This window comes from Xiphophorus hellerii, chromosome 5 (genome assembly GCF_003331165.1).
Source record: "Xiphophorus hellerii strain 12219 chromosome 5, Xiphophorus_hellerii-4.1, whole genome shotgun sequence".
Classification (NCBI taxonomy): domain Eukaryota; kingdom Metazoa; phylum Chordata; class Actinopteri; order Cyprinodontiformes; family Poeciliidae; genus Xiphophorus; species Xiphophorus hellerii.
Window position 1 is genome coordinate 22,820,753 of NC_045676.1, and position 19,390 is coordinate 22,840,142.

The following is a 19,390-nucleotide window of genomic DNA, read 5'->3' on the forward strand; positions in this document are numbered from 1 at the left end:
TGCTGTTTCTGACATGGTATGGAATTAGAGGGACGCTTTAACATTATTTGAGCAACAGGCAACAATTTGTGAGAAACGTTTGTGCAATACTCATGGTGTCCCGCAGAGGTCAGTATTGACACGCAGTCATCTTCTAACAACCAGCCATGAAATATACTGAAGAGTATTTTGTCTGCACACAGCAAACATTTACTGTAACTTTGGATGAAGTTACTCATGAATCAATTAAAATAAAAAAAATATACAAATTAGGACAAGTACATTGTATTTTATGCAACTGACACTGATATGAAAGTACATTTGTCTTTATAATTAATAAAAGTCTATTGAATTAATTTAAAGCTAGGCCTGTTGTTGAACAGAATCATTTTACAACAGAGTTGTGCAGTGATTCCCCTGTATTTATTGTATTGTGTGGAGGTAACGAGTAAGCTACAATGGTTCATTGCAAGCAATATGTAAGCTATATAAAATTTAATAAGAATCATAAATCAAGTAGGCTTTCATCAGAAGATTAATGTCCTTCGATGTCTCACTGAAAAAAAAATAAATAAAACGGCTTCTTGCAGTTATTTCATGAATATATAGGGCTCAGTTGGAATTTTAGAGAAATCCAGATGCTTCAGATCTAATTTAGTTGAAATAAATCACAGAATGTTTCACAAAGGCCTTTTGGTAGAGGTAATTGATTAGATTAACTACACTCTCACGTGTATTTTGTGTGCAGGGCGACTGTATCCAATCAGCATTTGTAATTAGGTTACTGACAGAAGGATTTCAACGGTGATTGGTTGCAGATCAACACACTCAACTAGGTCCCGCCTCTTCCCGGAAGATGACAGTCATCTGATTTTGTTAGCCAGCGTCAGAGCTAACCAGCAAAACAGCTGTCCTGCCTTTTGTTTTCTTCCTTTTCACACTCTTTCTCCGTTTTGTCGTCTCTGAACGGAGGATAAAATAACTCCTCAGGTACCCTCGAACCATGGACGAGACAAGTCCGCTTGTCTCTCCGCTCCGCGACTCTGGGGATTTCAGCTACACGGAGCCTAACAGCCCCCGAGGCGCCTTCGGGAGCACACCGGGCTCCGTGGTGCGCATCCCGCCCGGGAGTCCCGGAGGGAGCCAGGAGAGACAGCCGCTCTTGGACAAGGATCGAGGACACGCGTCTCGGGAGCGGCACAGGAACGAGTTCCCGGAAGATCCAGAGTTCAGGGAGATCATCCGCAAGGCCGAGCGAGCCATAGAGGAAGGGATCTACCCAGAGAGGATCTACCAGGGCTCCAGTGGAAGCTATTTTGTCAAAGACTCTCAGGGGGTAAGAGGAGCGGCTTCACATCTTCACATCTACACCAGAGGTGTCTTCTCGCACATCTGACAGAGTTGGGGTTCAACTTGAAGATCTCTGTAGTCCTGAAAAATATTTACATGTGTGTTGGGACATAGTTGTGGTCGATTGTTGATAAAGGCCTTCTCTAACAATGCGGTGATGACTTGGCAGATGGACTGCAACACATTTAAACACAACACACGCTTTTACCCAGTTAACACAGCAAAAACTAAGATGCAATGCATTTAGGCCTACTATACCACATAGCCCCTTGACAGCATCATTGGGTAAAGAGAGTTTATTTTTTCTTCTCATATTTGCATTTTATAGACAAAGAGCAGATCCTTGCTAAAGTGTGCTCCAGTTTACTATAGTAGCTAAATCCACTTTGAAAACAAAGCTTTAATAGAGAGAATGCTGACGAGAAGCTTAGTATTCAAAGACCACATTATGGACTGATGGAACGAGACCCATTCAAAAATGCCTTGTTGTGCCATTAAGCAAAAATGTTGCAAAATAAGTTATCTACTGTCTTAAAGTTTCAATTCAAAAACACTTTATTTAACCCAAAGGGAAATCAAATGTCGTGGTAACGCATGTAATCCAAATATCTTCTTCGAGTCATTGTAGATGGCGGGCAGGAAAGATCTCCAGTAGCACTCAGTCTTACAACTACTCCGAAAAGGCCTCTGACTGAAGACTGTTGCTTTATGATGGCCTCATGACTATCATGACATGCTAGCAGCTCAATATCTGGGCAGCAGAGACGATATTCCACAGTAACATGTCCTGGGTGACGCCATCAGCTGTTTTCAAGCACTGCTCATCCTTCTCTTTTGCTTTTGCTGCTCCTTTTGTTGGTCTTTAAAATATAAATCTCACTGATACATTTTTCCAAACAAGTCTTGCTTTTTCATGGTTAAAACATTATAAAGGTAGGTCCCAGACTCATAAAAGGCTTTAAGACACAATACTAATGCATGCTGGGACTAAGCCAGCATTTCAAATTATTATGGTGTTGGTCTTTTAGGTATAAACTAGTTTGAAACCAATCATTTGCTGGGATAGTGGGTCTGCTCTTACTTGCTTAACAGACCTGCAACTCATTGTCTGTAGCTTCGGATAGTGTTAGTGACTGAAGAGTGATCGGTTGCACAACTTGTTTCCAAGCATTGACTGTCCATTTCTTTTTTTAACTGAAAGTTTTTCTAAACAGACGCATTAGGCTTTCGCATAAGCTAGAAAAAAAGTATTATTTTGTTGTTCAGCAAACGGATCATGCAGCCACACGTCGGGGTGACGTTGTGATGACATTTTTGTGGTTTTGAAACTGTAAACTTTTTTTTTTACCTTTGGCATCCCGTGACACTGATAACAGCTGAAGTCCTTTTTAAAATGCTTTAATCATTCGAGTTTGACTGTGCAGACAGATGCTAATCATTACAGGTTCATCTGCTGGGAAAAAGTCGCATGTCAGTGTTTGTTTAAATCCTTCTATCACATTGATCACTCACGCTGTAATGAGTTTAGTTTACTTTAGTCGTTCTCACAACGCAACTTCTACTTTCTGTGGTGTTTTGTTTTATGTTTTTTTTTCTCCATAGAAAACTAACTCTTTGATATCTATTTGGACCAAAAACGTTGAACTCGCTCGCCTTCTTTGCTCTACAAACTGGAACTCTACAAATTGATGCACGGTGACTCGGATAAAAACCAAGTCACCATGGAGAAACTAGAGAGTGTTCCTCTTCAAATAAGTACTTTAAACCTTCCTGGTGGCCACCGGATTTAATGAAGGACCTTGAGCCACTCGCATTCCTTCTTAATATGTCCTCGTCATTGTGTCCAATGTTGCGCAAAAGAGGGAAAAAACCAAGAAAAAGCAGAAGTCTCTTTTTGAAGCTTACATTTAGACCCTCAGTTTCAGTCTACTCGACATAAAAAGAACCACAGCCTTTCATTTACCTCTCTCATTTTGACTTGAGGCAGTTTAAAATAGAAAAGGCCATTGTAGGCGAACCATAGGAGGTTTTTACTCTACGCAGCGACCTCCTGCCATTGACCCCCACCACTGCGCTTTCTTAAGTTAGTTACCGCTGTGCTAAGTAGTCATGTGCTACCTCTCTCTGAGGATTTTGTTGTTGTAATTGGTGGGAGTGTGTGTAATACAAGAGACATGTGATTTCTGTATTGAACTGTGAAATCACGGCACACCCCAAATCTGTCCTCCTCTTGTCAAACTTCTTATCCTCTTATCTGTTTTTATTTAAGGGAGCCCATTTGGAAGCTGTTTGTAGTTTTAATTTGTCTACGTTCCAACAGTTTAACCCACATTGAAGCTCTCTGTAGTGTCTTCATGCATAGTATATATCTGTAGTGTTTTCATAGTGTTCAGCTTTATCCCTTTTCACACTACCTTCTTTAAATGTATATTACAAACTTATTCAGACCCATTTAGCTTCTTTTTTTTAATTTTATCACGTTGCATTAACATATTTAAATGCACTTGTTTGGATTTTATGCGATAGACTGAAGTAGTGCATATTTAGGAAGTAAAATCACATCCTTCTGTTTGAGTTCATGCTAAGTCAGAATGGACAGAGAACAACAATTTTCAGGTTTTGAATGCCACACTCTCCAGAAATCTCTTTGTAAATATAATTTAAATGTAAACTGTACGTTGTTGGTCTGTAACATAAAATCCCAATAAGACACATTGAAGTTTGTTGTAATGTGTAAGGACGCTGCGTACCGTATTTGTTATTTTAGCGTGGATTTCTGACTAATGACTTGTATGTCCTCAGTTTAAACTTTTCATCTGGTACAAAATACAAGCCTTTTTTTTCTTCTCGTTGTCTTTGCAGAAAATTATTGGTGTTTTCAAGCCAAAAAATGAAGAACCGTACGGCCAGCTGAATCCCAAGTGGACGAAGTGGCTCCAGAAACTGTGCTGTCCTTGCTGCTTTGGCCGCGACTGTTTGGTACTAAACCAGGGCTACCTCTCAGAGGCCGGGGCCAGCCTGGTTGATCAGAAACTGGAACTCAACATTGTCCCCAGGACCAAGGTATCTTCCCTCACACCACTGCCTACATATTTCTGCAAAAGCCTGATTTATGTCAGCTGGCAGAACTTCAGCAGATCTGATACAGCAGGCCAAAAGGAGAGTTGAAACAGCCAGAAAGCCAAGTGTTACATTTCTATTTATGCCTGGCTGCCAAACAGAGGTAGTTTTGGATGTATAATTGCATATTTATATTTATGTCGATATTTAAAATCGTTCTTCATGCATCCATGGTTGAACAGTACAGAGCTGCTGTTGCTGCTTTTGTTTTAAAATTGAATTACCCTCAGCAGAAGAGGAGTTCTGGGCAGGTCCATACGGTGCCTGTACTCTTTTTTTTTTTTTTCCACCATGCCTTTGTAATTTTTACGAGATGCGATTTATGTATTTATTTTATCTTCAGTAATTTGACAGTTTTGTTCAAAGACTTTAGTTTAAAAAATCTGCCTCCACTGTTATAAATTACCTTTCCAAACTAAAATAATCTTATTGATTGCCTAATAAAAATCCATGTGATCGATCTTGTCTTTCATGAATAGCTTGTTGCTCCAATATTTTCCAAGTTAGTTTTGTTTAACTAATAATTAGGGCTGCTTAATTTAAGGAAAATTTCTCTTATCGAGGTTTATTTGTGAGACACATGGTGCTGTGGGTATTTAGGGAACATGCATTTCATCCAACTGGCCAAACTGGGAACTTGACATTTTATATCCTACCAAAAAAATGTAAGCTTTTAAATATTGTTTCCATATGAAATGAAGCTGTAAGAAGGGTTTAACTGTATACATAATTTCCTAATGGCTGTATTATTTATAATTTGACTTTAACTAGAAGTCTAATACTGCCCGAAAAGTTGTCAAGAAATGTCATAAAAGCCTGAAACAGTTTTTTCAGTTACAATTTCTAAGTCACCATTGTCATTTTAGGTGGTGTATTTGGCAAGTGAAACATTCAACTACAGTGCCATAGACAGGGTCAAGTCTCGAGGGAAAAGGCTGGCTCTGGAGAAGGTGCCCAAAGTTGGTCAGCGCTTCCACAGAATTGGACTACCACCTAAGGTAAAAATATTGATGATTATAGAAATCTTTTTTTAATGAGGTTTTCACATCTTAAAAGTCTTCAAAGTCAATACCTGCCTATTTTTTTTCAGTGAATTGTATTCATATTTTAGTTATTTACATTTATTGCTCCAATGTAAAGATTTTCTATAAGCTGGATTTTAATAAGCTCAAATTCAAATGGCATTTTAAATGCATTGAAAATAAAAGGATAACAGCAGGTAAGTGATCATCAGTATCAACAGTTCGTCACATGACTGCCAGAAATAGTCTTAAGTAAAACCTGTTCTTCGTGTTTTCAAACGGTAATCTAAAAGGAAACAAAAAAAAAAAAAAAGTGACTTTAAATGCAAACTGAAACCGGTCCACAAGACATAATTGGATTTTAATATTTAGTAAGGTAATGAAATCTACTGTACATCTGGAGGCTGCGCATAATTTGCTAATTTGTTTTCCCCAGTGCTTTTATTTTCTTCATATTTTAAGTATGAAAAGAAATTGAAGCTAAATTAGTACCTCTGGATTTTGATCAGAAAGTGATGTTACCAAAATATGCCTTCTGATGTGCATAGTTGAGAAAAAAAAAAAAGTCCCACCCACACGTGTTAAGAGATTTTTATTCTCTCTCTCTAAACTTGAACAGGTCGGGTCCTTCCAAATCTTTGTCGACGGATACAAGGATGCAGATTTCTGGCTGCGGAGGTTTGAAGCGGAGCCTTTGCCGGAAAACACAAACCGTCAGCTACAGCTGCAGTTTGAACGCCTCGTGGTCCTCGACTACATCATCAGGAACACGGGTAATTGTGCTCAAAACGTAGATATTCAAGTTCCAGTATTTATGGGAATGTACAGTAGTTATTAGATCATATTTTATTAGAAACTCAACTTTGTTGCTTCTTTTGAGATGTCCCTTCTGAATACAACTTTTGGCCGTTTTTAAAATCTAGATAGAGGAAATGACAACTGGCTGCTGAAATACGACTGTCCCATGGACTCTGGAGGTAACAGGGTAAGGACAGACCCACCCACACACACACACACACACACACACACACATGCACATACACATATTCTTGTACCTCTATTGCTCTGAAGACTTTGCATTGACTTCCATTCATTTTAGTAACTGCATTTATGCCCATCCCAAATCTCTTACCCTAACCAATACCACTGTACTCTGACCCTAACCCTATCAATACTTAACTCACACCAGACCTCTAAACCGAACTATAAAAGCTCAGTACAATGGGGGAAAAAAAGTGAGGACTAGAGAAATGTCCTCACTTCCCGAAAAAGATTTCCATTCGTTTGTTAAATGTGTTTTTCGCTTCTCTATATTTAGCATGCTCAACTACACGCGCGCACACACAAACACAAACCTACTTGGGATCAGTAGCTCCATTTTGACTCTTTCTTTCAGTAAAAATGACATAAGTAAAAACCTATTCGCCATTGTTTTCCTAACTATAATGTACGGTCTGCTACATATCCATTGAGAAATTCAAGAACAAATGCACCTGTGTTAAATGTTGAAGTTTTTCTCTTTGCAAGTAAGAAACTTTCATTTTTCATCTCCTGTTGTTGCCTCCTAGCTCCTTTTAGGGAGTAAGTATTATAAGTAATCAGAAGTATTTTTATGAAAACCTATGACATGTTTGTGTGTTTTTTGACATTTTAAAAACACACGGACAAATATTGCTATCTGTTCATCAATCTTCATGGAAGCATTTTAACAGGAATATCATTTTGTGATTGGGCTTTAAATGTCGCTGGCTCCTCAGAACCTAACCCAACTTTACGTTGACCCCAGGCTAACTGAGAGATCAGATCAAAGTGCATATTTTGTGCTGTGTTTATCTTGAATGTTTGCATTTCCCCCCTCCAGGACACAGATTGGGTTGTAGTCAAGGAACCCATCATCAAGTTGGCAGCTATAGACAACGGCCTTGCCTTTCCACTCAAACACCCCGACTCCTGGAGAGCTTGTAAGAAACTCTACATGCTTATGGCTTACCAGTAGACTGATGTCTCACACAAATGTATTCTAAGAAGTCTATTTGGTGTATTTCTCATCTCTCTGTTGAAATATACTGGTTGTTTTGGGGACATAGCAGCAGATTATCAGTGTTGATGATTATGTTGTTTTAAGACACTGTTAAGAAACAGCTTTACTGTCTGATTTGCAGACCCGTTCTACTGGGCATGGCTGTCCCAAGCCAAAGTGGCTTTCTCCATGGAAATCAAAGAGTTGGTGCTTCCCAAACTATCAGATCCGAACTTCATCAAAGACCTGGAAGAGGACCTCTATGAACTATTTAAGGCAAGAAAAGCCTCAGCATTGACGTAAATTGTAGCTGCAAAGTGAAGTATTAATGGGCGGTTGACCCATTAATACTGAACTAGGTGGCTAGTTCACTTGAAGGTAACAAACATGCACATATTTTCTTTTTGTTACAGAAAGATCCGGGCTTCGACAGGGGACAGTTTCACAAGCAAGTATCTGTCATGAGGGGGCAGGTGAGTTCTCTCCTCTCTTCCCTATGATTGCTCTAAAATCTAAAATTGAAACCCCAACTTTATCAAAAACTTTTTTAGGGATTTTTAATCTAAAAAGAATTTTTTTTTTTTTTTTTTTGCTTTCTCATATTCCTATCATTACATCTTCAGATCTTAAACCTATGCCAAGCACTGAAAGACGGTAAATCCCCGCTCCAGTTGGTCCAGATGCCCCCGGTTATTGTTGAAACGGCGAGAGCACCTCAGAGAGCAAACAGTGAATCCTACACACAGAGTTTCCAGAGCAGAAGACCCTTCTTCACCTGGTGGTAGTGCAGAAGAAAAGCAGCAGCAGCAGATTGCCATGCCGAGGGAGCGTCTGTGCATGGATGGAGGAGAAAACAGATTTTTGTTTTGGGAAGAAAAAAAGGTTCTACCACCTCTCCTCTCCTTGTTTTGTTTTTTTTTTTTTTGCTGCAGAAGGAAAGTGTTTGGATGTAGGAATGAGGCCAAAAGAAGAGGGATTTCCCAGAATATCTTCCCTGTCTGCATCCGTGCCTTGTGTTAATATGATTGAAGAAGGTTTTGTGCAATGACATTTCTCTGCACTCATTGGCGCATGCTATGGTTGCTCACACACCCACTTGCACACCACTCAGAACCGGCGCGTTCATGTGTGTGTGTGTATGTTTTTTTTGGACGAGAGGTGTTTTGCATTCCATTGGTTTTTCTTTCGTTTTGTTTTCCTCGCACGTCTCAACACTCATGGAGATTTCCTCTCCCACGCTGGCAACAGCAGTGCCAATACATTTGCTTTTCGTCGACTATGAGATTAACTCTCACACACTTAGGAAGAGGGGCACTAAAGCTGTTTGAATTTCTATACATTGACCATGTGAACTGGATCCACAGTATGCATCATTTCTGTGGTAATCAAAATCTACGTCTAAGCCGTCTGAGGTGACGTTACAAAACAGAGGTACGTACATTTAAAGAGATTGAATAAGATAGCAGCCATGTTATTTGTTTGCCTAATTAGTTTTTTTTCTGAAAATTAATTAAAAATTAATTAAAAAAGAGCAAAGTTCTGCTTCTGTAACCAGACAGGTGGGTTTTTTGTACCCGCCTCCGTTTTTCCCAGTCATGACGATTCCCCGGACGTTTGTGGCTCTTGGGGTCGACCCAAGTAAACGAGAAGTAACATACTGCTGAACTGACATTGTTTTGTCACACTGCACTGTATAATTTGTATGTAATATTTAATGATAGATTATAACTGAAATATATTCAATTAATACTGATTTGTGTTCTTTTGCATTCTTTCCGTCGGAACTGGTAGATCCAGTTCTTGTCTGAAAATAATATCCCCAATAAAAACATTTTGTCGAAGGCGGGCGAAAATGTTTCCAAGCATTAAAGCTCCGTATAGGTTCAGACCGTTTCACCCTAGCAGCTAGTCCGAATTTCCAGGACTGAAGTGGGAGTTTTACCGTCGTAAAACAATCCAGTCTCAACATCAGTGATTTATGTAAATACTCCTTTTATGAACTGCTATGTTCCACTTGCTGACTTAATAGTCATCAGATCCCGTATTAATAGCCACTCAACTCATACCAAAAGTACAAAACAATATCAGGACCACTTACACCCCATAGACCTGCAACAGAAAGCTTTCAAGCTTAAAAGTCATCACACAAATAATCATTTGTTTGCCCAATAAATTTTAGGATGCTTGTTTCACACAGAAACACTGGGAAACGTTTCACTTTTGCTTTCCATCAATAGATTTAACCAATGCAAGTTTTGCTTTTTGAAGTGTAAGAAAGTACCGTTTTATCCATATCACATGTTCTGAAACTTTGTGACTCCTTATTGCTGGAAGTGTTGTTCTATGACTGATTGTGTCTGTTAATCCAGAATGCAACAAAAAGCTGCAGGGACCATTTCTATTGATGAAGCTTTGATTTTTTTTTTTTAAATAACTGCTTTACTGTTTAGCTACATTTCTTGTGTGCTCATGCAAAATCAGAAGTCATTATTCACTGAAATCTTTGTAATATTTTAACTCCATTCTGAACGGACGTCGTAATTTTACATCTTTACAAGCTCAAATGTTTTAAAAAAAGCATTATTACTACACAACACATTTATCTAAAAGAAATTCCACATGCAACTATATGCAGTTGTGAAATACTATCATCGCTCCACACAACCTCTTGTTTTAAACACACATAGTTTGACACGATGGTGCACCTATAATCTGTTTTTAGCAGATACAGCAACACAGAAGAGATTTTGCTATAGTAATACACAACATAACACATTTCCATCAATGCAGAACCAGGCTTTTTCACTTATTACTGTCCTTCCGTCTTCTACAAGTAGGCATTGTTTTCAGTGGAGGATGCGGTGAAGGTAGCGTTCAGAATCTCTGGCACTCTCCATCCTAATGCCCAACCTCCATGATGATGGCTTGAAGGGATTTTGATTCCCTGTAATGTCTTCCTCTGCTGGCAATTTAAATGTCTCCAGACTTTCTGACTGATCAGCATTATCTTCGACAGAGTAGACAGCTAATGGCTCCTCAACCCTGAAGACAGAAAGGCAACAGTAAGTTTAACTGACCACCATGACATCCACAAAAAACAATAATTAAAGAAAAAACAGCCATAAATAAATCACAAATGCAACAAATTGCTTTTATGCATGAACATTTTCTAATCTGGGTTTATCCCTATGAAAGAACAGTGAATGCAGATCTCTCAAACAATTTTTTGATAGTTTGATATGTTTAAACTATGTTTAATGCTCTTATTAACAGCACTTTGTTTATTCACACATTCAGGTTTTCAACAGTTTGAAAACCTGATTTCAGATAAATCAAGTCACATTTCGTTGCATAATCCATTTTACCAACTGAGCAATTCAATGTGCTTTACATTGCAAACATGAAACGACAAACAGCAGGAAACATTACACTCCTGTGGCTGTAAGATCCCACAGTTGCTATTTTGAATAAGTTAGGGACACTATTGTCACATATTCCTAATGGCCCATAGCAAATCGTTCTAATGAAATTTCCTGATTTGCATTCCTTTGTTTTATCCTCCTTCTGAATCAAGGTTTGTCTAGTTATTAGATTTTTAGGAAAATTAAATCGGCTTGCTGTAATCTCACGCATATTTTTAACAATGTGTGATTCTTCATTACTAGCCTGAGAAGGCCAGCTTCATCGCAGTGAGGAATGTGAAACATGAAGTATGAGGCGTCTTTGCGAAATGGTTTGTAGGCAGAGCAGAACTCAGTCTTGCAAGGTCAGTGTTGGTTTGTCAGGTCCTTGATATTAAACACACCTCTCAAGACACAAACTCAGAATCCTCCTATCAGATGTTTTCACATACCTGAGATACCCCGAAGTTCTGAGCCACTTGTGTTTACTGTGTCCTTCCGCTCTTGTTCCGGTCTTATTCCTGGCTCGAACTCTCAGCCCCACCAAGGCCTGGGCCAGGCCCACTTCATCTTCTACCTGCTCCTCTTCACTCTGCTTTCCCTCCTCTGCTCCTTCCGGATTTGCTTCCACGTCCTGCCACACCAGCTTCGCCCGATGCTCCGCGTTTCTGTCCCCCGCCGTTCTGAACAGCCTGTGCAGCTGATGCAGGTTCACCCCTGAGAAGATGTTGGAACAGCCCGACTTCCTACTGCGTCGACTGGAAGGTTTCCACTCCGCAGGCAGACAGTCCTCAGTGGAGCTGACTTCTAAGGCCTCTGCCATATTATTATGTCAGACAGCTTAGTTGTTTTGTTTTTATCCTGCACAAGAATCAAAAAAGGTAACCTTGATAAAATAACTGGAAGATAAAATAATTGAAAAGAGGGGGGAAATCTAAGAAAAGAAACCAAGCTGTTCAAACTAAATAGAAGAGACTTCATCTGGAAACTTCCTGCCACAGCAGAAAAAAGTCACTATATTCTATTATTAACACAACAAATATCCATACGTCTACTGGATTAGGCCAGAAGTAGTCTTCTGACCTCAAGGACTTATGATCAAATATAAATTGTCAAAAAAAAAGCAACCAAAAAAAACCCATTGGAAACAGGCAAAAAGCTGGCCAGCACATAAAACAAAGGATTGATTGCTATTAGACAAATTAAGATTTTTACATTGATTATTGCAAGAGTTTTAATAATTTTGAGACATTATTTTAATACAGATTAAATATATTTAGATGAGTTGTCTTTTTTCAAATTTAATATTTTACATGAAGTTTTATTATCTTTTGAGAGATGTTTGTGTCGAGCTTCTTGGCTTAAATCCATGTTTGGATACTTTTGGACTTACCTATACGTGTTGAGTCCTAAGAAAAATGTAAAATCTGCACAGCTAAAACCTATCAATAATTTATCATTTTGGTGACAAACTCCACAAACAAATAAATCAATCTGCTTAATTTTGCATGTCTGCAGCAATGCATGCTGTCCTGAAGCGTCCCGCATTAAGAGATCTCATGTTTTTTGTTGATTGAATACAGTTTTCAATAAATTACAAAAAATCTATACTTTGTAGAACTAGTCATCCATGTTTGCAAATTTAGGCCATCTTGCTATTCTCTGAGAAAATGTTTGGATAGAAAATGATTGTATTGATCAATTTTGCTTCAGATTTTAAATGCCCAACAGATTAAGAAAATAATGATCTTTCTTCAGAATATAAAAGAACATAATAATTATTGACAATATTTGCTCACAGTATTTTTATGAGGTAACCCAGAGGTTCTTTCGTTTACCAATGAAATGGCACTCGGCAAAAACTTCTTTCTAAACCGAGAAATAATGTTGCTTACTCTGAAAAGTTATTTTGAAAAAAACAAATGCAGCGTGGTCCAATCATAATGCTTACCTTAGGTTCTGTAGATTGAATGAGACGGTCTGACTCTACACTACAGTCAGGCACTGACAACCTAATTACTGAACCAGCATCTAGACTGCAGGCTTCACCATCACCTAATGCTGAGCTGACCCAGTTCTAACGACAGCGTCAGAGGCAAATAGAGCCGCGGGGGAAGGAATAATCAAAGAGTAATCCAGCAGTGACGTCAAGCCCAAGGCGATCACCTCAGCGTCAGCTTATAAACAAAGAGGGAGAGAGAATTTAACAACCAGGAAAAGAATGTGTAAAAATATCAAGGCTGAGTGGGATTATGTGGAGAAGTAACCTAGGAAAAAATAAGGAGAAAGCACAAGAATAGAATGGTTCTGTTATTTGAATATTGAACTACAGTACACATCCGTTTCCTACAGCCGTAGATATGTGCCGTAACTCACAACAGTCTGAAGTTGGAAGCCCCCCCTGCCATCACTCTAATCTTTAGCTCCCTCCCCTGATTGTCTATCAGATTCAGGTCTGGACTTTGGCTGGGCCACACCAACATGTTAATATTACATCCAGTAAGATAAGTTAAAAACGTGTTGGTAAAATTAAACGATTGCTTTGAACTTAAATCCATCAGGAGCATGAACAATTTGGAGCTTAACTTTACGTTGCACTTTGTTTCTTTTTGCTTGCTGTTTTGTGGGATATGTGATTGTACAAGAGGTTTTCCTTGCCTGTGCAAGGAAAGCATGCTTGACAATAAAAAGGCTTTCACTTCTCACTTTTGAGCCATTATTTAGCAGGATCCTGGCAAGGAGGCCATTCAAGCAGTTGTTTCAAAATTAGACCTTGAGGGATTTTTTATTCCTTGAGTGACTTTTTAAATCTAAAAGTCCAGTTTTTTAATTAGATGCCCAACTGTTACTTTATAGGTCAATGTGCAAATCATCATCCTGGACTAGACCTAATCGTGGATGGGGAAGATCCCAAAAATGATTTCCAAGAGTGGACTCGAATGCATTTTACTGGTACAAGATGAATGCTTAGCAAACAATTGCAGATTTCTGTTTTTTTTTTAAAAAGTGTGTTGAGTGACATTAGATTTGATGTTTTTCTAATCTTTTTTTGTTGGATGGGTATTAAAAGTACTGTGTAGAGTAAACAAACAGGAAACAACTTTGGGATTAAGTAGTCCTAGTTGTCTAGTAGCTCAATTAGAAAAGCTGGAACACAACGCAGAGGTTCACTAAGAGAGAACAGGATCAACAAAACAGTGATCCAATTGAGAATTAAAGGCACAGCAAGAGATATTTAATACCACTACATAAGAGAGGACAATTAGATTAAGACTAGCCTGGGTTAAGGTCAAGAGAAAATTACAAATTGGTGCATTAAATGTAAAATTGGTTTTAAAAAATCTGTAGTAACCAGTTCTTAAATATTTTTCAGCTGCCTCTTCGTTAGAGGAAAATTCTTCAAAATGATGCAACATTTGCTTTATTGATCGCAAAGCCTATTAAATGGGTTCTACAAACAGAAAAACAAGTTTTTCAAAAAATATCGTCAAAGTTATAAAATTATCTGATTTCATGGTATGTAATTTTCCTTGTGACACCTGAACGCAACGTCAATCATCCAGCAGGTGTGTGAGTGCAACATAAGCAGCTGTGTGGCTCCGCTTCAGCAAATTTGTAACACTTAAATGTTTTGTTTTTTTTGAGAGAGAGAGAGAGTTTGCAAAAACTGAATATGAGTCGACTTTTTGTCGGACTGCTGAAATCTCGACGGATTCAACTTTCCAGAATGTGTGTTCAGCAAAGAGCAACTTACATCCGCGATAAACCACCCAAAGACAAAATAGGCGGTGTGGTAAGTTCAAAGCTCCAAAGTAGACTTCTTTGATGTGTTTTGTTAGAAAATTAGACTGTTTCTTGTTTGACTTATTTCATTTTTGTTTGTCTAAAGGAGTCTATGTTTGTCCTTACTGTGACGTTTGTGGCCATCCTCGGGCCTTCCGGGTGGATTCTATCAAACTTGGACCACTACAAAGGCCGAGAGTAATGGCGGACACGCCGGAGAGCCATTTTGGTGTGCTTGCTGTTGAATATGGGATTTGAATATTGTTGGATACTGCAATAAAGTCTCGTATCATGACGAGTGTGTGGGTTTTTCGTGGATAAAGTTGCAGTTTGGCACGCCCACCGTTAGGTGTCGCAATGTGTGGGAGATGCAAGAATCCCAACCTCAATTTTTTGAGCGACTGAAATTTCATACATATCGCATTGCGCGGAAGTGGAGTTTCTGTTTACAAATCAGCAGCAAACCTAGGTCCGTCAACGAAAAATATAACAAAAAACTGAATGCGCCATGAAGCCGCAGCTGTCCGGGGCGCAAAGGCGAGCGTTTGCGCCTTCATTGTGCGGATCTGAGGCTGTGCGGTCAATTCAAGAGGAGCTTGTTGCTGCGATACACGGAGCTCTGGAAGTGGCTGTGGAGATCGCAGTCCGGGAGGTGCGAACCCTCGTAAGTCAGGCGACAAGCGACATGTACGTAGAGCTGCGGAGGGAGAATGAGTCCCTGAAAGAGACGCTGCAGCGGGCAGAAGAGATGCTGGCTGAATGTGAGCGGCTTGAGGATAATGACAGTGGCGTTATGCGAAGAGGCGAGGCGCCCCACCCTACTCCCTGCACGAATGCTACAACAGAAAGCACCGAGATCAGGAGTGAGCCTGCAGGTCACAATTGTCCTGGCCCGGATGTTCGAGGTGAATATATGAACAGACGTGAGGAGCGGCTAGCCTCAGGACAAGAAAAGGATCATAATAAAGGTAGGGCCACATGTCTGTGTGATGTTTCATTTACACCACAATGCTGACAGTATTCGTTTACCCTCATGTGCCTATTTAGCTTCAACTCTAAAAAAGCTTTCTATAATGTTTAGGGGGACAAATGACCATTCTTAGAAATGCTCATTTGTGAGGTCAAACGCTGATGTTGGACTACAAGGCTTGGTTTGAAGTCTTCTTTCTAATCTATCCCAGTGGTGATTTATTGAGTAGAGATCAGGACTCTGCAGGCCAGTCATGTTCCTCCATACCAAACTTGCTCATTCATTTCTTTATACTCTTCTTTGTGTACTGGTGCATTGTCATGTTTAAACAGGAAGAAGTCATTCCTAAAATGCTCAGCAAAATGCAGATGGTGAATAAACTAAAAAAAAAAAGTCTATACACTTTTGCATTACATTCAATGTCATTACAACAAAAATTTCTGTTGAACATTTTTCTATTTTTACAATTTGCTTCATTTTTTCCTCCATAGGTTCCACTGAGATGACATCTCAGATGATTGCATTGAAAAACGAAGGCGCAATAACATGTCGAAACCCACGAGCTCCAGGGTCTGCGCCACCTCTCAGCACTGCCGTCAAATCTACAATGGAGCAAGTTATCGTAAAGCAGGAAAGACTGGAAGAGCAAAGGAGTGGGGCGTCCTGCTGTTTGGAATTAATTAAAGAGGAAAACTTAAGCATGGAGGGCATCGGGTGGCCACCAGAGGAGACGGATATTCAGAGTCAAGATCCAGAGACTCATCTTCTCGGTGCAAGGGTAGATCAAGGTAAGAGGCAAAACAGATGAGCTCAAAGTTGAAGAAATGTGCAGAAGCATTTCTAGTTAAGGTTTTAAATGTTTGGTCCATTGGTAAACAAGAGACATTTTGCCCTCTCTATCCAGTTAAAAAGAAATTCACTCTTTCATGTTAAAACAAGCAAAAAAATATAACACATTTGTGACAAACAAAAGATTGTAAACCTTACATTTTTCATCATGACGTTATGGTTTTATCTGATTTATTTTCATTCCCTCAGCTTGTCCTCCAGACATGAGCAGCAGCCTCCCATCTGCCTCCGATCTTCAGTCCGTCTCCCCAGAGTTTCCAAACATCTTCCACCTGGCAGAACAAGCTTCCGTATCACAAGTTCCTCCGCAGGTCCACAGATTCCACATCGAAGCAGACCGCAGCGTTTCCACCGTTCCCACGTGCAAGTTCTGCGGTCAGACCTTCCCCCTGCCCAGCCTGCTGCGGCGACACTACGGCCAGTGCCGCCAGAGGCTCCAGCAGCGCTGTCTGCCGCCCGTAACGGGGGGTGCGCGAACTAGGCTGCAGCTGTACCCCCCGGGCTGCAGCCCCTTCCGCTGTACCGTGTGCAGCCGAGAGTTCAACCGCTTGGAAAACCTGAAGACCCACCTGCGCATCCACACCGGAGAGAGGCCGTACACCTGCTCTGTGTGCCTCAAGTGTTTCCGCCACTCGGGAGCCCTCACCCGGCATTTCCGCATCCACACCGGGGAGAAGCCGTACGTCTGCGGGCAGTGCGGGAAGTCGTTCAGGAACTGTGGTGGGCTCAAATTCCACCAGCGCTCTCACAGCGATCACCAGCAGTAGATTTAGAGAGTGTTAACTTCTTTAATGCATTAAATTATAAGCATATTCATCTGAAGCAGATGATTAAAAATATCAGTTTGTCAGCAGTCTTCCCCAGGATTGATTTTGGCAAAAAAAAAATTCCAATATTATAACTTTTTATTTATTTTAGACAAAACGATTAACTGCAAGTCAAAATCTGTAAAGAGTCAATACAATACGCAAGTGTCACGTTTCGAAAAGAAATACTACTATTGGGGTTTCAATTACATTTTTCATTTATTGAAATGCTCTGATGCTTTAAGGGTAAATATTTTTATACATGGTTTTTACAGGGTCTTTTAAAATGTTTCCTTGACAAAGTGTTTTCACAAATTAGCCTTTTTAATTGTGGTGGAGCTGTAATGTCTGAGTCAGCATTTAATAAAACTTTCAAACGGCGGAATGTATTAGATTAACTTATATTAATAGCAGTATACAGGTATTGTGACAATAGTAGTGCATAATGACATTTTATGTTTTTTTGTGGGGCCTTCTGATTTCAAAGTGCTGTATTTTGTCATTCTATTTTTAGTATTTAAATAAATTCACTGTATGAGCCAGTTTGAGCTGGTATTGTTGACTTGTGTGCTTATTTACCATTACAGTAGAGGGCGACAAAGATAATTTCTCCCTTTCAACTCATGCTGGGTAATCACAAAATATTAAACACCAACATACAAATACATTCAGAACATCAGTTTGATAGTAATTGCTTTGCTTATCCAGTCAAAAATATTCCAAAAACTTGGCATTTAATTTCTGACAATAACCTGAACTATCATTTTAGGAATATGTAAGCAATATAACACTTTACCAGTGTTAACTTCCTTATTTTTTCTAGACATTTTCTGAAATCAGTCCCAAATGTTCCAGGTTTTTTGTCTGTTGTTGACTTGTGTGCTTATTTACCATTACAGCAGAGGGCGACAAAGATAATTTCTCCCTTTCAACTCATGCTGGGTAATCACAAAATATTAAACACCAACATACAAATACATTCAGAACATCAGTTTGATAGTAATTGCTTTGCTTATCCAGTCAAAAACATTCCAAAAACTTAGCATTTAATTTCTGACAATAACCTGAACTATCATTTTAGGAATATGTAAGCAATATAACACTTTACCAGCCACATCACTATTCATTCAGGTGGGTCATGTTTAAGAAAACATCACAACTCTTGTAAAATGTGACAACTCTCCAACTGAAACTTATTTTAATCAATCATGCACTGTCAGAAACTTCCTGCTTGTTGGCATAACTGCTTGATAAGATGTGTTTGCTTTGAAGACAAAACCATAGTGTTGCTTCTTTTTGTTCTTTCTCCTTCTGTTTATTTGCATCAAATGTTCTTGTACTGATGAGCTTTAGAGAAAACGCAGCTGTAACAAATGACAAAGTTCTCTACTCACTTCCCATCTTGGTTAATACTGAACTGATAAGAGCTCAAAAAAACACAACTTCCTTTTTCAACAACTATATACACTTCTGTTTCTAAACATTGCACAACAAGAGTAGCATTCAGCACTCCTCCCTCTTCTTCACAGTAGCTTCTAATAACTTAGGCCAATGGTGCCCAAAGTCGGTCCTGGAGGGCCGGCATCTTGCATGATTTAGTTCTCTCCCTGGTTTAATGCATCTGGATCAAATGATGGCTCGTTAGAAGGCCTAAGAAGAAAACTGACATGCTGAAAAGGTTGTTGGTACCACCAGGGAGAAAACCAAAACATGCAGGATGCCAGCCCTTGATGACTGACTTTGGGCACCCCTGACTTAGGGGGTGGGTGAAAATCATACAGGTTACATTATTCACACATGTGAATACAAAATGTTTAACATTCCATTAATGAACAAAAAGCTGACAGAAGTAATAAATAAAAAAATTACCAAAAATTGACCAATGAAAATCAGATGTTTTGAATACAACAGAATCAAAAAACATAAAAGGTCTGAACTAAAATTATGGAAACTGTGCAACCTTTTGAGGCAATCATAGCAATCAAACAGTTTCTGTAACTATCAATGAAAGTTCTGCACTTGTCCATAGGTATTGTGGTTAACTCCTAGTGGGCAAACTGCTCCGGTTCTCTCAGGTTTGAAGGGAACCT

At 39.3% G+C, this 19,390-nt stretch overlaps 2 protein-coding genes across 2 annotated transcripts; both read left to right on the forward strand.

The window, feature by feature from the left end:
• Positions 1 to 825: 825 nt before the first annotated feature.
• Positions 826 to 9,244, forward strand: pi4k2a (phosphatidylinositol 4-kinase type 2 alpha). Its single transcript, XM_032564003.1, has 9 exons — positions 826 to 1,315; positions 4,192 to 4,392; positions 5,316 to 5,447; positions 6,091 to 6,244; positions 6,395 to 6,456; positions 7,333 to 7,432; positions 7,634 to 7,767; positions 7,905 to 7,964; positions 8,115 to 9,244. Exons 1-9 carry the CDS (start codon positions 983 to 985, stop codon positions 8,274 to 8,276), a joined length of 1,338 nt encoding a protein of 445 aa, XP_032419894.1. The 5' UTR covers positions 826 to 982; the 3' UTR covers positions 8,277 to 9,244.
• Positions 9,245 to 14,360: 5,116 nt separating this feature from the next.
• On the forward strand, positions 14,361 to 17,853 carry LOC116720780 (zinc finger protein 79). The gene is made up of 4 exons (XM_032564202.1): positions 14,361 to 14,685; positions 14,782 to 15,643; positions 16,137 to 16,433; positions 16,684 to 17,853. The coding sequence occupies exons 2-4, from the start codon at positions 15,184 to 15,186 to the stop codon at positions 17,259 to 17,261; spliced, it is 1,335 nt and encodes a 444-aa protein (XP_032420093.1). The 5' UTR covers positions 14,361 to 14,685; positions 14,782 to 15,183; the 3' UTR covers positions 17,262 to 17,853.
• Positions 17,854 to 19,390: the final 1,537 nt, after the last annotated feature.